General features: G+C 32.8%; 1 protein-coding gene across 4 annotated transcripts in view; it reads left to right on the top strand.

Annotated features, from left to right (window-relative positions):
- Positions 1-1,764: 1,764 nt before the first annotated feature.
- LOC128889454 (unconventional myosin-Va) overlaps positions 1,765-26,024 on the top strand; it is a 56,830-nt gene continuing 32,570 nt past the window's right edge. For all 4 annotated transcript variants that reach the window (XM_054147099.1, XM_054147098.1, XM_054147100.1 and 1 more), the window contains exon 1: positions 1,765-2,246. In XM_054147099.1, the coding sequence (XP_054003074.1) occupies positions 2,220-2,246 (27 nt within the window). In that variant the 5' untranslated portion in view covers positions 1,765-2,219. The remainder of the gene's footprint in view (positions 2,247-26,024) is intronic.

Below are 26,024 nucleotides of genomic sequence, written 5' to 3'. Positions count from 1 at the left end.
TTTAACCATTTGGTAAACAAAATGAGATAAATATTTATTATGAAAATGATGTAAGATTATGAACACGCATGATCTTGTGTTTCTACAATAACAATGTTGTATTTCTAAACTATTCACGTCAACGGAATGTAAAGACGTACGATTATTTCAAATATGATTACACCATTACACATCATCTACCGATTATGATCAATGATATTAGATAAATATCTACCGTTCGCGAATGTCTTCAGATATTTTTAAATACAAAAATTGCAACACATGCACTAAAAAGCGTTAATTCCAATATCCTAAAACTTATTACCAAAAAATTTTCCGTTTATTAAAAAAAATTCACAAGTATGCACTTTTTTCAGACCATCTAACTAATTGATTCAATCGCAAACAAAATCCACCAACAATCAATAACTATGATTCACGGTTCGATTAAGAGGTAAACTCTAGAGGCAGAAAGAAAGACCTAAATTAAACAATTTATTTCGGGAGTGTTACAAATAGAATAGAATTTCCTTTCAGAGGGTTTATTTAACACATATTGAAGAACGGAAAATAATTTTTTTATTGTCATTTTCATACAAAATGGCGGCGACAGAATCCGTCGTCGGAAAACGGGAGAATAGCTGTTACACTTTTTTGAAAACACCGCCACGGAAGGACGGATTTCTTGGCATCTATGAGTCATGGAAATTGAACCTTTTAACATTTCTTTTTCACTATAAATCAAATGACGTATTATCTTTATGAACTTAAAGTATCGTTTAAGCAAAAAGAAGAAAAAAATTATTTTTTGAAAATCCTAGAGTGGTTTTACCCCTTAAGCGGGTATCCTGAATTAGGAGGTCTAAAAAAAGCGGTTTTTCGTGAATTTTTGTAGGATGGAAAAAAATAATTAATTCCATCGAACTTTTTTATCCTATTTTCATACATATTTGAGTAGTCTGTACATCTTTTTTCCAAGAAATATTCAAATTGAGTCGACTGCAAAGCACATTTGTAGATCACCTCACAATGAAAACCTCCTATCGGCGGGAAAGATGGTGGTCGTAATTTTGGTTTCGACATAAAAAAACCAAAAGAAATTTTCATTCTCATACATTTTCCTTCTATGTGAACTAAGAAAATTCATACAAAAAAAGAATGTTAAACAACTTTTTTATCAAGTTAAAGTGATTTTTTTTCACCCAAAGAACTCGTTCTTTTTTTCAAACTTGCAGTAATTTCACATTTTACAATTTTTGCGAGTTTTTCTTAGTTCACACAGAAGGAAAATGTATGAAAATGAAAATTTCTTTTAGTTTTTTTATGTCGAACCAAAATTACGACACCCATCTTTCCCGCCGATAGGAGGTTTCAATTGTGAGGTGCTCTACAAATGTGCGTCACGCTCGACTCAATTTGAATATTTCTCGTTGAACAAATTTCTACAGACTACTCAAATATGTACGAAAATAGAATAAAAAGATCGGTCGAATGAATTATTTTTTTCCATCCTAAAAAAATTCACGAACAACCGCTTTTTTTAGACCTCCTAATTCAGGGTACCCTCTTAAACGGTAATCGATATCGTTGATCGATAATCGGGTAAAATTTTGCCCGACACCGGTATAGACGACGAATCCTCGTCGTTTTCCGATTCCCCTGTGAGATGGCGTGAAACGCTTAGTTCGATCATCGGAGGGAGACAGCGCGACGCTAAGCGCCCGCGCGTAAACAGGAGGGGGAGAAGGAACGCTTCGATTCTCGAGCTCGAAGAGAGGTCGAGCGAGAGGTGACGTAGAGGGGCGCCGAATCTAAGCCCGATAACGAACCAGCTGGTGGCAGTGCCGTCGTGCGACGTTTACGTGGAGGTACGACTATCGCGAAAATCTATTTTTTCCAGTTGCGGGACCGTCGATGATTCGCACGGTAGAGTTTCGAAAAACGTCGGCGAAAAAACAACCCTACGTGGAGACGAATAGAGGGATCGTAGCCCGTCGAGCCTTGTGTGGCCCGCGATCGGAGCGTGACGAAAAACAAGGCTAACCAGGGGGGGGGGCAAGAAGGAAATAAAAATAAAAACGTAAACATGCCGTGACCGTACCTCAAGTGACACCGAGATGTACCGTGGCACCGAGGTAAACTCGCGGTGCTCGTAGCACGAACGATTTTACACGATCAAACGACTGTCGTCGGTTTAGTCGTTATCTGTGCTCAAGTGTGCGCGTGTGTGCTCCGAAACGATGACTACGAGGGAATTGTACACTAAGGTATGGACCAATTCTCGATTCTCTATTAGCTCTATCGCGATTACACCTGGACAAGTGACCAACGCACCTGTTCCATAATGACATACGCGAGATCAAAAGCTACCGAAATCTGATAGAGGCTGTTGTGTACTTTATCTCTTTGCGGCACAGAAATTCAGGTCATAAAATAGATTCATGTTGCACAGGAATTTTATTGCGTTTTAAATCAAACAAAATCGTTATATTTTTATTAATCGCATAATGTAACAAAGTAAATGTAATAACAAGGGGCGTCACATTTATAGTTTTAAGAATATTAAAACATAAACAATAAATAAAAATATGTTCTTTTTGTATTACTCCCCAAGTTGCATGGTGGGACGAATAAAATCCCACCATACTTTCATCATTTGCAAACAAATTTAATCTTTAGTTTTTATTACAAAACACTTCGCTTGTTTATATAGAACTAATTTTTATATAAATTAACTTACATCTACGATTTTTCACATATAACCAGGAAAGAAATATTATCGCGATAAACCTTCCGCTTACAACAATTGTTGAACCGGTATTAGCATGTTGAAAGTTGCCAACATAAGTGGATACATTCGTAACATTGGATGAATGTATTACCAACTGCTTTACATAAATAAGACGAAATATATAGCTATACACATGCAGCTATTGCAAAATTTCGAGGTAGGATTAAAAATGTCCCACCATGCATTACGGTCCATCAAAAAGGTGGGACACTTTTAATTTCACCGTGCCCCAAAGAGTTATTTTCGGTGACGTTTTGGAAGTTGTCACCGATTTATGCACTAAATGCCTACATTTTCAAATTCCTAGGAGGTTTATGGGCCCGTTTGCGTGCGCCATCCTCCTTACTTTTAAATTTCTGTAGTAATCTCGTACCTCGATTCTTCATTGCCTTCTTCTGTTCACCGAGTTGTCATATATATTAGGTTGTCCCAAAAGTTTCTTTCGTGATTTGCATTTAGTTATTTTGTGTGGCACTGTTCATATAAATAGACAACGTAATTTCTTAGACGCTAATATGGTAACAGAAATGGAGCAAAATGAATCGTGTGCAATTCAATAATATAACATTAGAGATAAAATATTATGTATGTATTACTTATTACTGAAGTGGAAGAAACTTTTAGGGCAACCTAATACTTGGATTCTTCTATTTTTCGTATCTGTACCTCGAAGACGAACTGTGTTATACTAAATTATGCAAACTGAATATTTTAAGTAGCGACGAATGATGTAAAGTCAATTCAATGCTTTAATGAACATTTGATCCCGAGTTGACGAAATGTTGACTTAACATGGTTTAATATATTCATTAGGAATTGAAGAAAATTGAGTAAAACCGAATCCAGAAAGTGTTAGGGAAGTCAATGTATATCCGAATCAGTTGATTGGAAATGGGAATTCGATCAGGACCGATCTTTTAACGAACTAAAAAGTTTAATCGTTACTCCTACGATCTTAATTTATCTAGATTTCACAAAACCATTTATTTTAATTATATTTTCCTCTTTAGTTAAAGATATTTATACTCGGATCACGAAAAGGAGCTAAAACACCGTAGAATAACTTTTTGGGATAGATGGGTTGAAAACCGTTTCACCTTTTTCTTAGCTCTTTATGCATGGTGCGATATTTTTTAATCATTTATTATGAGCATGTAAATCATTGCATAATACAAAAATATATTATATGGTGTTTTGCACTATACTATATGAAACGTTCATTTTAAAAGTGGCAAAAGTCACCTTGTTTCTAAATCGAAATATTTAAAAGTTACATAGAGATCGTTAAATTATAATTCATGTTAGAATAATTTGATTTTTTGGAAAAAATCACGTGCATCACCTTCAAAACAAACGGCTCGTTTACTACGAAAAAGTGAGTCATGTTATAATGAAAAACATGTTCTTTGATGTTTTATACTATTTTATTTATTATACTTTATTATATCATTCTCATTTAGTACGAGTAAGTACATTAATTTACAGTTAAAAAGACATGTTATCTGATGTTTTATACTGTATTATATATTTTATATTAATGAATTATAATTATACATTATAACTAAGTACTAGCATTATGATTCTGGTCATCTTGAATTTTGATTTTGTTTTAAATAGTGTTCTTTAAAGAGAGAAAGTACACGATATATTAATGTAAATAAATAAATTATTTTATAATAACAAAACATGTTATTCGATGTTTTATATCAAACTAATTTTGAAGCTGAATAAGTATTAGGATTATCATTCTGGGCATCTTAAATTTTGTTTTTGTTTTAAATAATGTGCTTTAAAAAGAGAAAGTACACGATATATCCCAGCGAGATTTTCGTCATTTATGCTTCCTATATCAATAATAAAGGAATGCCTTATCCGAATAATAATAATTCTAGAATCTTGTGGCTGGCAACGGCTACTTGCTCGGATCTAGTTCCACGATGGCAACTGGTTTGTCTGTTGACATTTCTAACCGCCGTTTTACGAAACGGCTCCGCCAGAACGGTGGATTCCCCCGGAATCTCGAAAATAACTTTACTTAGCTACTTGCTAAACTAACGAGTGCATTGTCAGAGGAAAACGAGTTCTTAGACAACTTTCTCCATTGACTATCAGTTTTGTTCAGTTCTGTGGGGCGGTACGTTATTGTTAGAGAAACTTTCAGATGGCATCGTTGTCAGTAGCAAAATTCATTAACTGATGTAAGATGAATTATTTAATTTATTTACGTATTTATTAAAACAAGCGAGGCATAATAGCTCATTAACTGCCAACTACGAGACGTCTCGTAGTTTATATTGATTGCAATTACTCAAGGGATAAGTTTACAGCCTTTTGTGTCACGAATTATTGTGACACAATATAATTAATTCTTTTTTAATACTTCAGCTTAATACTACTCATTGTATTTATAAAAAGAAAATTTTGTCTTGCAAACATAACTCTTTGAACCATTCATCTTTATTACGGTATTTTTCTCTAATAGCGCTGGTAATAAAATCATAACATTACAACAAACGAGGTATAAATAACTCATTAACTGCCAACTACAACTCGTAGTTTATATTGATTGCAATTATTTAAAGGATAAGTTTACAGCCTTTTGAGTCACGAATTATTGCAAAAGGAAATCGTAAATTTTCTTTCTAGAACAACAAATATAATATCATTTTTTATTATCAAAATAATAACCTAGATTACACATCTGCATTATATCTTGGCGCTAAAGGCAAAACGATTTAAATGAGGTAAATAATACATATTGCTTGCCGAGCTATATAAAATGATATGGGTAATTGTAGCATCTGCAAGCATACTTTAATCCTTATTAATCTCTTGAGGAACGAATTCTAAATGGATTTTCTTTACCAAATACACACGAACCAAAGCAGTCGCTATCTGAGAATCGATCTTAACATGAAAATATGCTGCCTCGCTTTAATATTGTATATTTTTGAATTCCAAAAGATATCGTGGTGGTGAATAACTGTAATTTTGATATAAAAGCAAGTGTACACATATGTGTCAATATCTCTCAAGAGGTTAAATGTGTCCAACGTTAATTTCGGCTCTTCTTTAACACAAGACAGAAAAGAATTAATGGTCGTAATTTTCAGGGATGAATCTATACACATTTGAATTCTGGAACACCTTTTGTAAAATTCATCATAACCTTGCAATTTAAGCTCAAATGCTTACACTAATTTATTAAATAGATGATTGCATAAATTCGTAATTCGGTTTGAAGGACGAGCGAAGTATTTTATAAAGCGTAGAAATAATACGAAAAACAAGGAACACGAGCGTGAAAGATGTACGCAAAATTATTCGCGTGTCCTATTTCAAATTTTAAAGAAAAGAGTTTCCGTTCTACGGTTGGTTAGGCGATTAGAGAGGGTCCTCGGGCAGATAGTTTCAAGGACACTACGTAAACACACCTGAAATTCTTCAGAGAATGACAATGATCGCGGGGAACGGTTCTCCGGTTTTCTTTGGAGCTTTCTGTTGAAGGTGCACAGCCGTTTCGGACGAAATGTCTCGTGTAAGTAGATTTAACGAGCCTCTATCGATTTTCAGGTCGTTCATGAAGCATTCCCGCCTCAATTTACGCTAGCTTGGAATAATTCGTGTAGACGGAAGTCCGCGACGTCGCTCCAATTATTCAATTCGAAGTACATTGTCGAAATTTTGAATTGAGACGGTATATCGTACGTCGAGTCTCTCTAAACTCTGACGGGATAGTCGAAACTATCTGAAATATAGAAATAAAAAATATTAGGTTGAAATAATATAGGTTATATATAATATAGGAAATATAGGTTGAATAAATTTTTGATCCACAAACCTTTTATTTTACTATTATGCATTTATATTTAACTAGCTTGGTCGAGTATTATGACAACTGTTTGTATAACCGGATTTCAGAAGAACGAGACAATCGACTTTAAAACAGAACTACATTTTAATTAATTATTCGACTCTATCTGTTTAATACAGAAGATGAGCCAAGCAAGTGTAACAAGTTAAAACTTCGTTATGAGTACATTCAGAGAAAAATGTCAAAGAGAAAAGATGAATGATTCAAAGTGTTTTTTTTTTTATGACAGCAATTTGATAGTTGCATTCATTTTTTAAATAAAAATACATTTTTGTTCGTTACATAGATTTAATCCTTTCGTCATTCTATGTAAACAATTTTTAGGGTAAAGTGGTAAAAAAATGATTAGTTTACAAAATATCACAAACAATTCAAACGCTTTTTCATTACTTTCTACATATTTCATACGACACTTTTTAACTGTTTTTATTACATGGACGCACAGTTTTATACAATGAAGTTGGAAAAACAGTTTTGTGCAATGAAGATACTACACGAATAAATTTGTATACTTCAAACATGAGATACCCTGTATATAATTACGAAAAATCGAGGAGACTTTCTTCTTCCCTGTTGTTATAGCGCAGTCTGTGAGGTTAATTGTTTGAGAAAATTATAGGCTACACAATATATTGGTTCAATTAGTCGAAGATGAATACATCATTGGCTCCGAGTAAAGGTGCCTTTCTCAGGCTAGGACGAGAAACAACTTTCACGAAAGGTGTCCGCTTCTCTGAACGTATGTACAAGCGATTTGCAATAGTCTTAAGGATACGCAACTCCGTTCAAAAGCGTATTAAAGCGTACGACTGTATTTACCTGATTTCACTTTTATTAGAGAGAATATCGTCAATGTGACGACTAAATATAAATAGAATAACGATAATGATTGATTCATTCGACTAATTAAAGTTCGAAATTGATTTCTCACTAAGGGGTTCGTATATTTGTTTAAAATGAGAGCAAATAATAGATTCCTAATTCCTAATTCCTAATTCCCAGGTTACAAAATCATAACTATCTAATTTTCCTCGAAACTAGAGATTATTATTAATTAAGTTATGCGATTTTCTGTTTGATTAACTCGTTTGATTAACTGATAACGTTTGAGTTTGTCGAGTTTAGAACGAAGGGCGGAGAAGTTCTAAGCTAACGGGTTCCTTTTGAAAAAAGGAAACAATAACTGCTGTTAGGAAATAATATGACTCGAGACCTAAATTCCAAAACCAGGTGACACGATTGTGCCTGTTCGAGCTTCGTCGACGAACACGATAACGTTTGTTGTGTAAAAACATGTTGCACCTTTACTTGACAAACGACTGCCACGCAAAACATGAAACACTGGTCGTATATCCTTTAAAACCTTTAGGCAAAATGTAATCTGTTTAATAAGTAATCAGAAATCATGGATAAATGAATGAATAACAGAAATGATTACATTTTATATTACGAAATAATTAATAAGTTAGTATAGAGTTTTCAGTAACGATACTCGACATTTTTTAAGTGAATATATATTTATGCAATGAGTAAATGGACTAATTAATAAATTATTTAATGAAAACTAGGGCATTATGTAACAGATAGAGAAGTGTAATTTACTTTCAATACAACTGTTATTTCAAACATAACAGTAGACACTACGTAATTAATATAAATTTCAATACATTGTTAATATAAGTATCAATACATTATTTATATTAATTTACGTAATTTAATCTTCTTTAATGGTTTATGTAAATAAACCTTTATCCTAAATTTGTCGTGTCTTTTCAAATAAACAATTAATACACTCTCTCAACAAAGTCTGTATTATGGAAACCTATTGAACACGCTATGTGTTAGTAATTTATATAAGTCGTTCATTTGAAGTTACAAATATGTATACCATATGCAAAATATCATTAAAGTTTTCGAATCATAATATATATATTTCAGTAACGCAATGATATTTTTAAAATACATCTAACAATATTTTATTATTTTAAATACTAAACTGTTACTTTCATATTTATTAATAAAATGACAGAGTACATATCAAGAACGAAGGAAGAATAAAATAGGATAATATTTCATTTGAAATTGTATTTGAAATAACGTTAATTGAAAAATGTCAAAGTGTAACTACAACTGATATTACTGATTCTGATAAAAGATAAAGCAATCTTCCATTGAACGGTTATAAACTTCTGATTTGTTTAGGCCGATTACGACTGCAGCCTATGATTATTTATTAGTAACAGTGATAGTTACATAATTACCTTAAAAAAAAGTAATGATTAACAGCTTAATACTACTTTACTTTAATTAACGAAAGAAGTCAATCTATGCGAGAAAAGGCATTTCCATTTAAGAAAGAATTATGCATTAATCGATTGCACATGTATCATTGTCTTTATAAGAAGGAAATTTTGTCTTGCAAATACAACTCCTTCAATCATTCATCTTTATTATGACATTTTTCTTTAATAGCACTGGTAATAAAATCATAACGTTACAATTATATCATTAACGTGGTGAAAGTTACAACACGTTTGAGGGCTGCACTTTATCTCAGGGGCCCAACAATTTTTGGTTAAAACTTGTCAAATCTTGTAATCTTTAACCTGTCTTTAAACTGAAAAAACAGTTTTGTACAATGAAGATACTACATGAATAAATTTGTATACTTCAAACATGAGATACTCCGTATATAATTACGCAAAATCTAGGAGACTTTCTTCTACTCTGTTGTTATAGCGTAAGATGCAGGTTTTGGTCATTAAAGGCTCGATTTAGCTTAAAAACAATTTTAAGGTAATGATTACCATTGGCGTCCATCACAAAAAGTCATTAATCATCTCCAAACTCTCTGGCATTTATCGATGTCGTTTATTGTTATCGTTACAAAATACTGATTTGTAATTACACATTGCGATTCCTAATTGTGTTAGAGATTATTACATAATTACGTTAATTGCAATCAATAACTAATAAACTTTGTTTTTCGATATTAAACGACGTCATTTATTGATATGATTACGGATTATTGGTTTGTGATGACAAATTACGAATACAGTCTATGATTATTGATTAGGGCCAGTAATTGTTCCATAAATGGTTTTGCTACTGATATCAAAAACTAATCAATTGCCACCCAACTTTGCTGTCCAGTATTAGGGCGAACCTGAAATCCCAAAGACTGCTATGTAAAATAAATTGAAAAAATTACCAAATATACTTTGAAACATACCTAAAATATTCTCAAAGTTAAAAAAGGAAATAACAAATTTTTTCTGTGCAAAATATCACGCAAAATACTGAATCTTTGGCCCACTAATATAGTTTTCTCTCTTAACATATTTAGTATTACGTTTAAAAAGATTGATATTCCGCAATTATTTGTCATGTAAAAAAAAATTTTTTTCTTCTTCCGCGTACGATAATAGCCCGTTAACCCCTTTGCGCTCGAGGCATTTTTCTATAGAATCAAATCCAGTCCATTTTTATAATAAATTTCCGTGAAACCAAAAACTCTACTTCGACGAAAAACATCTACGATCGTTCATGACTCAATGTATTATTATTTCAATTAATAATTAGTTGTATTCTAATGTAAGTGAATTTGAAATTGTACGTTCACAAAATCACTTTTAAATTACATATGGTCGCTCCGAAAAGTAATGTCGTTTCTTTTACATTAAATTCAAACTTTGCAATAAATTTCTATCTTTAATTCATTATAGAATCGCCCTCATTGTCAGCAGCCTTTTGTCACCTAGTGTGCAAATTTTCAATGCCAGAAAAATCAATGAGCTGATAAATGATAAACAAGTATTTAAGATGACAAAAACGACATTACTTTCCAGTCCACCTAATATAAATATCTTGTTTCACCGAGAAATCACTGAAGTTGTCATGCCGGAAACGAGGGATTCGTTTACGTTGAATTTAACGCCGTAATTGTAAAAACTTCGTTTAGAAAGCGGTGTTAAATTGTGATAAACATCGTCGCGAAAACTGGAGTTCAATATCCTGAATAATACCGTAGTTAATTCAGAGGTAACATTTCGTGGTAACCGCTGTTTATGATACGAGTTTGAGATAACTAGTTGATGTTATATGCGCATAGCGAACCAGAAATGTGATAAAGTACACTCTACGTATGAGAACGGAGTTTCATCCAGCTCGAACCTGCCCCTTTAAGGTCGTACGGTAGCTCTCCATCTTGGTTGATTTATTGCCCGGGTCAGGTGAACTGCGAGGGTTGTCCGAGGTCGTGATGAATTTTTTCGTCGTCCTTACAAACATTCAATATCGCTCGAATTCGAATAAACGTCCTTTACCATCATTTTTCGAACACGAACAACGAGTAATATATTCGATTGATCTATTTCTGTCACTTACTCACACTAGACACGTCCATTTGCGGTGGACGATTAATATTCATTTTATTTCTTTTGATAAAATTGATTCATTGTTTATCTTGCTCGCGTTTGGAAAGTTTCTTTGACAATGATAATTGAAATAGTCTCACCGAGCTCCGGGATAATATATTTCGTTTAACGGAGCAAACGTATTACACTGATGTATGTTTTCACTAAAAGAATAATCTTTTTATTCTTCTGACACTTACATCATTTATCACTTCTGTAATGTTTTGCACTAGTGCATTCCCCTTTAGTGCTATCTAAAATAATATTTATGGTATAATATTTATATTAATCTATGAATAATTATACAATATATTTGTTGTTTGAAAAATGTTGTTTTAGATGTTACCGAAGAGAATCGTGTTTCTATGTATAATATTAGGTGTAGAAATTAATTCTATACCTTTATACTCAATGATTTATCATTTTTGTTTAAGTAGAAACATTTCTATCGTTATTTTGTTATTACATATTAAATTACCAATCTTTTAGGTCCTCGACCTGGTCTCTATTACCGTAAGTCTATACGTATGTATGTTATGTAACTTAAGTCCTGAGTTGATGTATGTGTATATATGAAGATTGGTTGGTTTATTATTATTATTTTAACATATTACAAGTGTGCTGGATAATTACACTAATTGCAGCACAATAACAATAAGCAAAATTTGATAATTGCTAAATTCGTATAGTTGCATTCTAATGACCATCAGGTTGAGCCTTAAGTTATGTGTATAGATACAATCTAATGAAAATAAGGTTCAGGATTTAGAATATTCGTACTTTAATGTACCTAAATGACGATTAAATATTTCTACTTAAAATGAAGTTGTAAATGATTAAATGTATAGAGGTACAGAATTAATTTTTATATCTAATATATTTAGACTACAATCAATTTTAGTGCCATCTTAAAATATTATTTATGGTATATACTACGTTACTTTATGAATAATTATACAATATATTTGTTACCTATTGTTTGAAAAATTTTATTTTAGATATAAAAATATACTACCTTAGAATTTTCTAAGATTATTTTATCCATCGTTGTCCAAGAAACGAGAAAGAATTATCGTTCAGATTCTAAGATGATATTAGAAACTCAAAGTACAATTTTTTACAAGATTAGGATAGAGAAACTTGATACAGGTTAATATTTGTCTTCAAGTACTGTCTCTCTCCACTTTTTATTGAAAAGAAGCTACAAACTAATGTTGAGAGTTACCCTGTACGGTCAGGAGTAAAGAAATAGAAAGTGTATCTTTACGAGCTGCATTTCTCTAAGATGGTATAGTTGTTCATTTGAGTGGCACGATACTAATCGTGAGAAAATCGTACGCGTAAGGTTAGCGATAATTGAAGAGATAATAAGAGAGTGGCCAAGTATAATGGTATTCCTGATTGATGCCAAGTGTGTAGGCACGCATAAAGTCAGGGACAACCGTTGCGTATATAGAACGTGTATATTGATCAGGATATTCCAGACATAATCCTCTATTCATTTCAATTTGCTGCTATTCAAATTGAAAGCTTGATCCAGACTCAGACCAGATGTATTAATTAAAGCAAAGGTACTAAAAAATTACATGTACTTCTCGATAATATGAGCTTTCTCACGTGGAAGTGCATCGTGTTCTACCACTTGCGTAACGTTTACCCAGCAACCAATTTACAAACCAGTTTTCATACGTTCCTGTTTACGAGGGGGAGGGGGACGAATAGGACTAACACTACTTGGATGGAACTAGGGTTACAACGAAAAACAGGATGAATTGAAAGAGTAACGTTAAGTATTGAAATTTTGATGTCGAATAATTATTTACATTCTAGTTTTGTTTTAATAGTGAGTTAGAATATTAGCCGTTGGCGATGGGTTAGTTTGATCAAAAGTAGCGTTAAACATTAAAATTTGTAAGATTTGAATCAACTTTTAAATTTTACTATTTTTAACTATTTCGTAACTGTTCGTAATTCCTCATCCAGTTCATCTACATTATTTTGGCTCTCTGTTTCTTCGAGCTCTGTCCAAATGATCCCAGACATGTTCAACAATATATAAATTGGGACTTTCACGTGGTCAACTGATAACCTTTAATGTTTCATTCTTCTCTAGATGTTTTAAATAATATTTTACAGTTTTATTATATGTAGGGTAGAGTGTTGTACATAGAGCCCAGTGTATCTAGTAAGTCTTTTAATTTTTCAGTTAATGCAGCTATCTAACAGCGATTATTAAAAATTTATCAATATTTCGCAACGAAAGCTTCTTCCAATTTGTTTCTTAATACTATCTGTCAAATGTACAAGATATCGTGCTCCTAAATACATTATCATTTAATAAATCTTACTTTATTAATTTTATACAGCTATCGTACATAAATTAACTTAAGGATATAAATTGGTAGAAGATACTCTGCTATTTCCAAAAGCTCGTTACATTCACATTGAAGATTATTTATTTTAAGCCTGCAAGCTTATTTTCAAAATGCGTTCTGTGGTTACAACACTTTCTCCTACGTATTGTATACTAGTGCACGTAAAGTACAGTAACAAATATCCACTGTATTTGTTTTATTAACATGGATTTATTAAAGTGTAATGCAAGCTTCACATTGTGGTCCAAGACTTTTGCACAGTAAATATGTCGTTAAATATATTATGCAACGGGTCGAAATGCGAAGCGTAGTCCCGATCGCACCTTTACATTTAAAGGTAAGCTAACCCCGTTGGAAACTGTTGCTCGCACGATCGGTTCGTGGAACGTGATCGGTAGACTTCGCTAGCTGGCAAGCAGTTCCTTTCCTCTCGGGAACAGAAAAGCAAAACGTCTTGGAATAGGTAGTTCTCCTTGCTTCTTCGTGCCCCGTCGCGAGAAGACTGAGGGTACCATCGCGGAGACTGTATTCCGCGTTGCCGTGAGATTTTATCTGAAAGGTCAACGTAGAATTCTTTCGAGATTTTTCGCAACGCAACATAATCCTTGCAATATATTAGGCGTAGACATTAATTCTATGCCTTCAAATTTGATCGTTTATAACTGTAATTTAAGGAAGAAATTCCTTTCTTCCAGGACCAAAAATTCATTCCTTTTTTTTTAAACAGAATTTTACAGTAGAATCCTTGAAGAACAATTGTGTAACATTTCAAATCAAAATTAATGAAATTGTCGAAGTCATATGGTTTGAAGTGCCGGTCTGTTTTCGAAAGGTTTGATGGTTTCTTTCTTCTTGAAATATACTTAAAGTCAAATTCTAAATGCGTTTTTCTCGAAAACGTAATTCTAGCCCTAAAAATTTCAAATTTTTACCTACATTATTTCATTATATGTCAACCCAGTAAATACGAAGCTATTTTCTCTGCTTAAAATTTTTTTGTAATATTATTTTAAATATTAAAATTAACAACTCAAATTTTTCATGAATTTTGTTTATGTATTGGCAAAATATTTGGGGGTTGCGCAACATAAATTGCAAATGTTATTGAAATAAAAACCACCATAATATTCATGTATAAATAAACACATTAAATGCCAAATGTTTATGTCAGTTACTTTGTTCGACAAAAAATTATAAAAATTGCGCGTAAACTGGTAAAAATAGAAGAGCTCTTTCTTAAGGACAAGCATGGAATTCAGTGAGCAGTGTTTCAGTCGTGATGACAACGTGACGTGGCAGTTTTGTGTTCAAGAAAATAGTCGATCGGCTAAACACAGCGTCGCGATTGCCCTTTTGTGCAGTCTCCGTGAAAACGAGGATTCTTCGCAGTAATCTCCCACGAAGGCATTTCGTCTCGCGATCTTATACGACTTGGGCATCTCTGAAAATACAAACTCACGCTCTCACGATCTCAAGCTTTGCTCTATGAGAAGTTAGAAACACATTTCGCATTTGTAGTATCGCGTCTAGCTGTCCTCTATGCGGCACGCTGTCCGTGTCTACTTCATAATTGAAGAAGATAAGGGGGGCGATAGTACGGCACGCATACAGCACGAGTGACGAAAATATGCGATTACTGACCAAGTATACTTTGAAGTATTCAGTGTTTTGCTGTAGATTTTTAATATGGACACAATTAAAAGTAGGTTTACGGAGCACGGCCGTTTTGACCTATTTCTATTTTCACGAGGTTTTACAGAAACCGTTTTTATTTCTCACCAACCACTTATGCTGACTCGTATCCACATAAAAAGAGCATGTATCTAAATTCATTTTTTTCAATGTGTTCTAATTAATTTTAGTGAATCGTCTTCATTTATTGAATCGTTGCTTTAATAATAGAAATTTAATAAGAAATCTCCGTGAACCTAGTGTTGAGGAGGACCGCAAAGAATTTCTTTTGTCTTAAAAGTTTCTTTCGTTTTATTAGTAAGTAGTACATATAAAATATTTTATGTTTTGTATGTTACATTTCTGAGTTGTATACGATTCATTTTGCTCTATAACTCTCTTTCATCTCTCTAGAAGCAGCATAATGTTACTTTTGCAAAAATATTGTGGCTTGCTAGCAAAATATTATTCCAATTGCATTTTTATGATTCAAAATTAGAGAGATTGTTGATCAATGGAGAAAATCGTGTAAATATTCATTTTATCCGTATGAAAATATTTGCATCAAATAAGGCCTGTTATTGGTTAAAGGTAGACTTTCCTTTTACTCCCTTTCCTCCGTGGTACAACTTCGGCATCTGGACCAACAAAAAAAGCAATAGTTACATAAGGTAGGCTCCCTCGAACCTTCTAATTTCTTTATACGCAATTTTTGTATCGACGATAGTTTAGGCATTATCGCGTTGCGATAGTTCAGCTGCTCCGTCCTGTATATGTATATATGTATGTTGACTTTCTGTGGTCAGTCATGCTGTCTTCGCGGTCAAAAGATTAAGAAAAACCACAAGAGAGAGACACAAGGTATACTAATTCGATCTAATTATTTGTGCATAGAAACAAAAAATTATAAAAAATCGTACATTTTCCTTTCGAAAATATGAGACGATCCTCTTCAGGGGCAAATTCAATGAGTCGTCAAGTAAAAGAACTAAAGCAATCGTTAAACTCTATGTCTTTATATGAATTTTAATCGTCTAATACAATTTTCATGTTTTTTAAACAAAAATCGATCGAACCATTATCTAGCTATAATTGCTAATGGAGGATATTGGACAGCTTACTAGGTAAATGCGTATTAATGTTTTAAGTGTGGATTCGACCCATATAAAATTTTGTACGAATATATAAATATATAAAAATATTTATATATTATGTATATATAAATATATAAAAATATTTATATATTATGTATGTATAAATATATAAAAATATTTATATATTATGTATATATAAATATATAATTATATATTATATATATATATAAATATTTATGAAAATATAGCCGACATGCTCTTATGAGACAGACTGTATATGATTTTAAGTGGTAATTACTATATTTTAGATATTTGAGGGTTTCACAGTCCGATTTATTATGGTTGCTACTAACTAATGTTTACAAGTGTAAGACATGCCCTTTGGATAAGATACTCCAACGTTTTGTCAGCATTGCAATTATCTTCTTTAGGAATCAAAGAAGTCACTAATGTAGCCAGCTTGGAATTTGACAATAATACATATCAAAAAATTGTCTAAACAAGTTAATTTTACAATGACTTGTATAAATAGAATTTCTCTTCTCGATAACTATAGTAAGATCTCGAATTCAAATTTTTTCACTGATAACTACATTCAGGAACGATATTTAGGGGACAATTTTTCAAAACGTCGTAACTATGGGAGTTTTCAACCGATTTCGTCCAAACATTGTTGATTTTGGAGGGGATAAAGGGTTGTGAGGGGTGAGTTTGTCCGAGAAGGATTCCAGGGGGGTGCATTTTATAGAGGGCATTAAGGAGAGTTGCCTCAAAGGTTTGTTTGATTTTTCCAACCCCTTCCGGCACCCTTAACCCCTTCAAAAGTGGCGTTTTTCTACATCCTGCATTTACGGGATGAATCAACCCCTTCGGATTAACCCTCGCCAATGGAACCTTGCACACACCTAGAGAATACATCGTAACTACTCCTGACGAAGTTTCACGGAAATCGGTTGAAAACTCCCATAGTTACGACGTTTTGAAAAAGTGTCCCCTAAATATCGTCCCTGAGTGTATTACAAGCGGCAGAAATAGAATTCCTCTTGTCGATAATGGTTATCAACAACGAAATGTCTCATCGACATTTTACAATTGTTATTTATCATCAAAACGTGTAAAAATCGATAATTTTTTTATATGCATTCTTTTAATACATTTTCTCCTTAGTCGCGCTCTGAGGCGCTGCGGCAAAATCGATAATTGAACCTTTTAACATTTGTTTTTCACGATAAATCAAATGACGTATTATTTCTTATGACCCTAAAGTATCGTTTAAGCAAAAAAAACTCGGTTTCTGAAAATCCTAGAGTGGTTTTACCCCTTAACACCTTAATCCTTTACAAATGACCAAGTTTTTCGATTTTTTGTATCGGAGTAACTGTTATTTTTGGTCCCTCGTCTGTCGAATTTATCTACAAACTTTTGCGGATCTTGGCCCAAAGATCATCCTAGGGATGATCCTTGTTCTCGTAATCATTTTTATTGGTGGTTGATCGAGAAGGACACAGCTGGGAGCGCAGGATGCGAGCGACAAGTAGTCAGGTACCGGTGTCAACGGTGCCTTTTTCTTACGCACGTGGAAAAGGGACCATACGTGGGCGGAAAACTTGACCTGATTGGATTCCTAATAACGGAGAACTCGGCACGTTTCTCAGGAGCAACGCGAGCCACTACGATCGATCTCGCGACGACGCATACGACGTCAAGCGGTCTCCAACGACCGCTACGCTACGAACGCGCTTCGAATGCACAGCGAAACACGGACCACGAGCTAAGGATTTTTCCTAGAACATAATGGGCAAAAAAAGTATTTGCACACTCAGTTTCTTGTAATATCTACCTGTAAAAAAATAGCAAATTAACACTTTTAGTGCTATGGAATTTAGAGACGTATGTTGAGAAATTTTTTGACACCAAAAGCTTTGATAAATTTTTTTGAATTCTAAGTAGATTTTTGAAAATTGATAATAGTCGCTGAAGAGAATTTTCAGTTTTAGTCACTCCACTGCCGAAATCCATAAATCTTTTCTATTAGAAAAATATGAACAAATTGTAATGGTTATGAATATGGTCTAAAAATATATTTTTATTTAAACTGGAGTTATACACGATTGACTGTTAAGGCACAGAATGCACAGTCCTTCTTTACGCGCGGAAACAGTATACCAATTCAAAGATGGTAATAATATAGGTACGAGAAATGACTGTGTTTAACACGTTAGGCGCCGAGCTTACCAAATGACCGAGTTGATCGAGAACAATGACCAGTTGTTTTTTCCTTTTCTTTTACGCTACGATGTACAGAGAGATACGTAAGGTTATTCTTTGTATTTATCTTATCGCAATCTATATACTGTAACGCGTATTTTTCTTGGTTCTTTTAGAAATCCTTTTTCTTCATTTCAGTCACCTTTAGTTCATGTTCTGGCGCAATTGAACAAGCTGTTATCTACGTATGACACTCGTAATGACAACTCAAGACACGTGGGAATGTGATTCAAGTGAAACTAATTTTCCTATAAAACATTGTAGAGCCGTTCCTTTTTCGTTATCGAACGATGATATTTAGATACACTTTTTACCATTTTCATACTAGTTAATATTTAATATAAAAATAACATTTTTTGAGATGCTTATTTTTAATTCACAGTGACTCACGCGGTCTGAAAGGAAAGTGTATTTGCAATCGTCAGTGACTGACGTGGCGCTTAACGTGTGAAATGATAAGGTGTGATCTGTTAACGAAGAGTGTTTGGAAGAGAGAGACAGAGAGGAATCGAGCGAATTGTTCATGCTATGGTATCGGCTGCGAGTGTGTGAACGTGGCAAGAGTGATGCTGTCAGTGTGAATGGTTTGAAATCATAGCGTGATTAAGAGAGTTTGAATGGAAATTAGTCGAGAAAGGGGTATTAAAAAAGCATTTCATACTCTATTAACTTTACTTAAATGTAATTCATATTTTTAATACATATCTTACTAGCATATCGTCTTTTGACAGTATCTTCTGTCTTTGACAGATCTTTATTTACGATGTTTCTAATAATTTTATCAACTATTGTAAATAACTTAACTCCAGCCGAGTACCTGATATTAATTCGAGTAAATCTTTAAGGCATAAGCAATAGAGGATATCAGTCCAACAATATTTTACCACGAGTAGAATTTATTTACTTTTAATCGAGTATAAATCACCGAATCTGTGGTATTCGCTTGTTTCTACACTTATCAACGATGTTTTTATTAAAAATTGAAACGTGGAACACGAAAACATGTTGTGCGTGTGCGAAGTCGAGGAGATTCTCTATTTGTGATAGGAAAAGCATTTAATGACGAAAATAATTAAAATTGTTTATAAATGTAAACAAGTAACGAACGATTTAGTATAAAGTCATTGAATATATCTACAATGTGGCAATGTGGCTGTATTTCAACAATTGATGTTGAATAACTTCTTTTCATTGCTGGAATAATTGAAAAAAATGTGTACTAGAAACCTCTTAAAGAATAATTTGTATAAAAGTGCAACGTAAAATCCGAATTATACAAAAACACTTACTTCACAATTGTCTAAAAGTTTTTTCCTTCTCTCAATCTCCAGACATGAATTTCATTAAAAATTAATGGGACGAATTAGACAGGCGAATTAGAAAAATAACAATAGCATCAAAGAAAATGCTGAAACATCGAGTAGGATAAGAAAGAAGTAATATTAGAACAGAACATTAAAAAAAAAATACGTGCACTATGGTTTCCATATCTACAATAAATTAATCGTCAAAAAGGGTACCCAACGAAATATTATTTATAAAAACCAGAACATTAATTTAGAGTTTCAGTAAATAACCAAATATTAAAGTAACATCAAAATTAAGCATCGTTTTATTTGAAATTTACTTTATAACAGATTTGTTATCTGGACTCAATGTTTTAATGGAATATATGTATATCTCAATTACTTTATCTTTCATCATAGACAAAGTTCTAACAATCTAATAATTTAAGCGACAAAGTAAACATTGTAAAGTGTCAGAATATTGAAATTACTCACTGTATATCGTGATAGACCGCTGGTACAGATGTAAACAAACATTTTCCACACTTTCTTCGACAGTTATCCTGTGTTCAGATTCGAAAGGAAAATCATGACTCGTACAAGTAATGAATTACTACATAATACACGTGCGAGCATGTCTCTGATAGACTTTCTACACCTTTGTTATAAAATGACATTGATTTTAAAATAAAGTATTCTTCAAGTACGATTTCCATAGCTGTCATGGTAGAAAATTGTTTTCAAGAAGAAAGTGTTTCACAGATCTTGACAGATGATAATCCATCGATGCAACATCAAGAGAATACGGTGGGTGAAGAAGCACTTTCCAATCCAACTCTTTGAGTTTTTATTGAATGATTCTAGCACTGTAAACTTCCTAAATATGAAAACGAGCCAATATACAAAAAATACGTATCTCTTATTTTTCGGTCCTATAAAACATATTCAAAAATTAAAACAATCGGAGGCGAACACCTAAAAAGCTTCCCTTCTAAGTACAGTGTCCAAATATTAATATGAGTCACTCTGTATATTTAACATCTGTTCCAAGTGGACTATACTTAATTTCTTGGCTACGAGTACAAGATGTAAACAATTTAGAAGTCACAATTTCTTGAGTTGGCCTTAAAAAATATTACCAAAATATTGTAACAATATAAGGTATAAAAATTAGTTCTGCAACTTTATATTCACACATTTGTAACTCTAGTTTAAGTTAAACTATTTACTCGTCATTTTGTTATTTGTTAGTGTACCAATTTTCTAAGTCCTCGACTTAATCTCCATTAGTTAATTACTATTACATAATTAAACTTCTTTAATTAGTAATACATTCTTTCGCTACTTCTGTCTAATTTATATGTAATTATAATTTGAAGCTTATGTTTCTATATTAAATTTACTATTATTTACAACTATTCTGAAGTTCAATCAAAATTGCATTGCATGAGATTAAATAAAAAATAGCTTATTTGTTGTTAATATATAATATTCATTTAAATATCTAGTTGTTCTGACTTTGATCATATTTCATAGACGAGTGACGGTAGCCTTCCATTATCAAGGAACAGTTTGCATCAATAAATTTTTATTTCAATAAATAAGTGCAAGAAGATTGATTGTTAAAAATCCCTCTCATAAAATGGTGATATTCAAATGAATCTATGATTTTCATATCAATCCGTACCAACTCAAGTAACATTCAGTTAATATGTAAGAATAACATTTTCAATAAAATGTTTATGTATCTATGAAAAAGGTACATTTATTGTAATAATTTGACTGCAAATTTTATCCATTTATGACGTACAGTAATTTAGAAAGCTTTCTAAAAATATTCACATGCATGTTGAATATATTCTACAATTAATATAATATTGTTATGTCATTTTACATAAGTGCACATATCTTTTGTTTATATCCAGCAAGTAGTTATTACATTAGTTTATATCATAAGCACATAAAATCCGCACTCTAGTAATAATTAAAGGTCCACTCCAAATTACGTTACACCAAGTTAAATTATTGTCAGTAGATGTCAAGGTTTTTATATTTTGGAAAAAAAGGACCGACATTATTTATGGATACCTGTAATACAACTCACCGTGGTAATAAATCCTAATAATGGCAGTTAATCACTCCTAATAAATCGTTACGTGTATGAGTCGTGTAATACATCGCTATAAGGTGAGCGTAAATTGTTGGTTTCGTATTTAATACCTAGAAAAGGACAATTGCACTTCGTGTTACAATTTTTCTTCTGAAAAAATGTGTCACGTATCGGCTGTAATTTTCAAGCGCGAATGAAGTCAAAGCAAATATTGATGAATGTTACGTGCTTAAAGTTCGACGACAATGGATGCAAATGTTACATAAAGTGACATGAGTAAACGAACCAGCACCGTGTTAAACCGCGTTCTCTTTCAACGATGAAAGAAACACATTGTGCAACAATTTCGATTATAGGAAAACTTTGACCTTCGGAGCAATAAACGGAAATCTTTTTATTAAAATTTTCTACTGATTAGAATCTAACAAAAGAAGACGATTGGGTTATTTGTATTATGGTACTTTTTAGGCCAAGAGTTAAATAATCTAGAATAGGGTAATATAGGCTGTGGATTTTATGCACTTATGGCGTACACAAATATGAAATACGTACGAAAAATAAATATAATGGATGTAGAATATATTCTATTAAATAATATACTTGTATTAACATTTCTTCTTACATAGATGTATGTCTTTTAAGTATGTTGAGTCTATATGTGTCACATTCGCTTGTATCGTGACTACATCAAATTCGCAGTTTATTAATAATAAAAAGAAGTTCAGGGTAAAGAGAGAAAAAATACTAATATAATATATTTGCTTTTGCGAGGACCAAGTCGGAGAGAATAAATCTGTTGATATACACATATATGTATTACACGTATTATGTATTTTAATTCATTTACACATAAGTTGTAGACAGTCCTTTGCTATTTACTAACATTTACAAGGATTTCATATTGCAAAGTTAGACACAAACAAATTTTAAACCTATTTATTATAATAATTTATTGTTTCGACATTATGATTCACTTAAACTCATTAACATTTTATATATATTGAGTTTTTCTTTAATTTAAACCTACGTTCTATGGCAACCTGAAACCACCATTGCATTCTTTATTATTTATATTTAAATAAGTCTATCTAAGACTTTCAATTCTCGATATAATACAAGAAATAACAAACTTATTCGATATAATAATTATATAAATAATGAATAATTAAGTTTATAATTATTGATAAAAATAGCATTTTTAAATTATTTTTTTGTTAATATAACCTGAAACAGTTTGTATGAGTGTAGGAGTCAAGGTTGATAGAAATTTTGATATTATATTCTAATAACAAGAAATAAAATAATTGAAAATATTTCCTAGATGTGAAGCTAGCTTTTATTCTTGGGGAAGTATATGTGCAATAGTATTAAAGTATTCATTTAAATCACAAAACATAAAAAACTCCAAAAGCTTCAAAAATTATATATTAACATACCGAAGTATACTTATATTTTGTGTTTTTTGTTTTATTTGATATGACAACTAAAGTTCGTAAACGGTTAGAACAAATATAAACGAACAAACAGAAATATTTGAAGTACACTATTGGAGTAGACAACTCGCGCTTCTGGTTTTCGAGAAATCGTATCGCACGCCCGAGTACCGTATCAATTTATATTTCATTGGGAGGAATCTGTGACGGTATGATTCATTCCCAAGTGACCTCGCAACCGTTGATAAGATTGCAGGTTTCATCCTCTTCCTACTTTCACATAGATGCCATAATTTAACTTCAAGTTCGTCAGAACGATTAATCGTCGAATTTCAAGTGGCATTTCTGTCGAGTTGAAATTGCAGTTAACCTTTCCTTGAGTTGATTGTACAAGATACAAATCTATCGATAATATTCGATACGTGATTGAATGAATAATTATTTTAATAATTATCACTTTTTCGACCGAAATGCTGTTGGTTACAGGTAACGATTATCAGTAACCAAAAGATTTGTCTCGTCGATAATCATTATCGATTTGGAAAATTTATTTCGATTCTTCATAATTAGATCGCGGATGTTTACGCAAGTACATATTTTTATAGATACAGAAAAACAATTGAAATTCAACTGTCTCATCTTCCAAACGGCATAACATGTACCTTATTGTTGATATTTTATATATTATTTTAAACAACCGCAGTCTACTCCTAACAGTTATTTGTGAAGAAAACTGTATTTAAAACGCTAAAATAAGTATCGACGACGAAAATATTGTTTTAGTTGCATTCGATCAATCAAATTTTAGGCTTTATTATTTCTAATTCAATATACAGGGTCTCCCAAAAATGTTGTAACATCTTGAAAGTGGTGGTTCGGGAGTTGATTTGAAACAACTTTTTCCTAATGGAAAATGTTGTCTGAGGCTTCAAGGTGTTATTATAACATTTTTTAGACACCCTGTATTTATTTTTGTGAAGACCAAATCGAAGAGAATAGATCTTTTGTTACGCATATATTCCACGTATTACGTACTGTAATTCATTTGTACAGAATTTGTGATTAGTATTGGTCGCTAACGAGTCGTTTAATCACCGAGGTAGATCTATTATATTTTACCGTAGCCTTCGACCGACGTCTAATTGTTATTCGATACCAGGCGGAAAGTAGGTAAATCCTTTAAGTCCCTCTGTACGCTCTTAAATTTGATTTATTCCTGGCATAACGCACTGTATCGAAGTTTGAATGCCTCGGGGCGTGCGGTAAAAAGTTGCGTAGTTTGAAGATTGAAACGAGCAGTGGGTGGAACGCGACAGAAGCCGTAGATCGGTAGACGGTTGGCAAAGCTCAGACACAACATGTGAGCGGACTGCATTTACACAGGCGCCGAAGCTTCCGTGATATTTCTCCAATACGACTTCGAAGTACGAGGAATGCGACTTTAAGGGGTTGGTCGCAGTCAGGTAAATGAAGGTTCACGCAGCATGAAGTTCATACTTGTCGACACCGCTGTTGACCAGCGGTGTAACGGAGTATTCATCAATGAAATCTGGAAATTTGCGTAGCTAATTGCAGGTGACGCAATCCACGGGTGTCGTGGGAAAACTGGAAGCATTAATTAATTCATGAAAAAAGGGGAAAGTTAGGCATTCTCATCTTTGGGCTAGTCGATTGTCGCGTGTAAACTCAACCGTGAGCAGTTCACTGTCTCGTCGTGGACACCCTTTCAATTAGCAAGCTGCGTGGGAACCCGGCAGGATTCTACTTTTTCTATGCCGGTCCGTGCACAAGACGCGGGAGCGTAATCGTTATTTGGTATGTAACGTAGAAAGCATGGGAACTCTGTTTCTGCGGTGTGCTTCAACGAACAAACTGTAACATCGAAAGACGAGCTGTAAATCACGTACGAACAATATTTATTATTTATTTATTTTATTGCTTCAAACCATAAATGGCTTATACAGCATACAATAGTTGCGATAAATACAATTTAGTTACATCAAATTCTTATATTACAGTCTTTGAGAAAACTATAAATAATTTTTAACCCTTTAATATCCGGTTCGCTAAAAAATGTGCTGATACAATACGGAGGACGATATTCGTCACTGAGGAGCATATGGAACAAAACTTCACGCTGATCTTGTATTCCGGCCACTGCCAAACGGTATGGTTCAAATCTTGAAACTCTGCTCCGCAATCACATTCGCCGTTTGAGATAAACTTAACTCCGGCTAAAGAGGCGTTTAAATTATGCGAGCAATATTTCTAACCGATTTTAAAAAATGAGGAGATTATCACTTCGTCTCGTATGTAGTTTGTAATATAGAGGATGCTTCTTTTAAAATGGAACAATGAAATACGTCATGAAGGTATGAAGCTGACAAAAATGTTTTATCAAAAGTTATTTGGTTTAAATGGACAATTTATATGGTGTAAATAATTTTATTGTAAGTAAAGTAGCGAGAAAGATTTGAGAAACAAATAAATTTTATTAAATGGAAAAATAGGGTGAGGCATTTAAAACAGGCCATCTGAATAATTCGCTTACTTTTAACGATTGGAAAAAAAGTGTCGAACAAGAGTTGTTTGATTTCAAGGAGCACGTAACGTGGTGCCAATAACATTTTTATCGGTGGAAGCGTAGAGGAAATATGAGGGTCGACTCTGGTTTTTTTAAATAGAATGATATATTTTCTTATACATATTCTGATAGAGCGTTTCAAGA

Source organism: Hylaeus anthracinus, unplaced genomic scaffold, assembly GCF_026225885.1.
Source record: "Hylaeus anthracinus isolate JK02 unplaced genomic scaffold, UHH_iyHylAnth1.0_haploid 11997, whole genome shotgun sequence".
NCBI lineage: Eukaryota > Metazoa > Arthropoda > Insecta > Hymenoptera > Colletidae > Hylaeus > Hylaeus anthracinus.
This window is presented reverse-complemented; position numbering and strand designations above follow the sequence as displayed.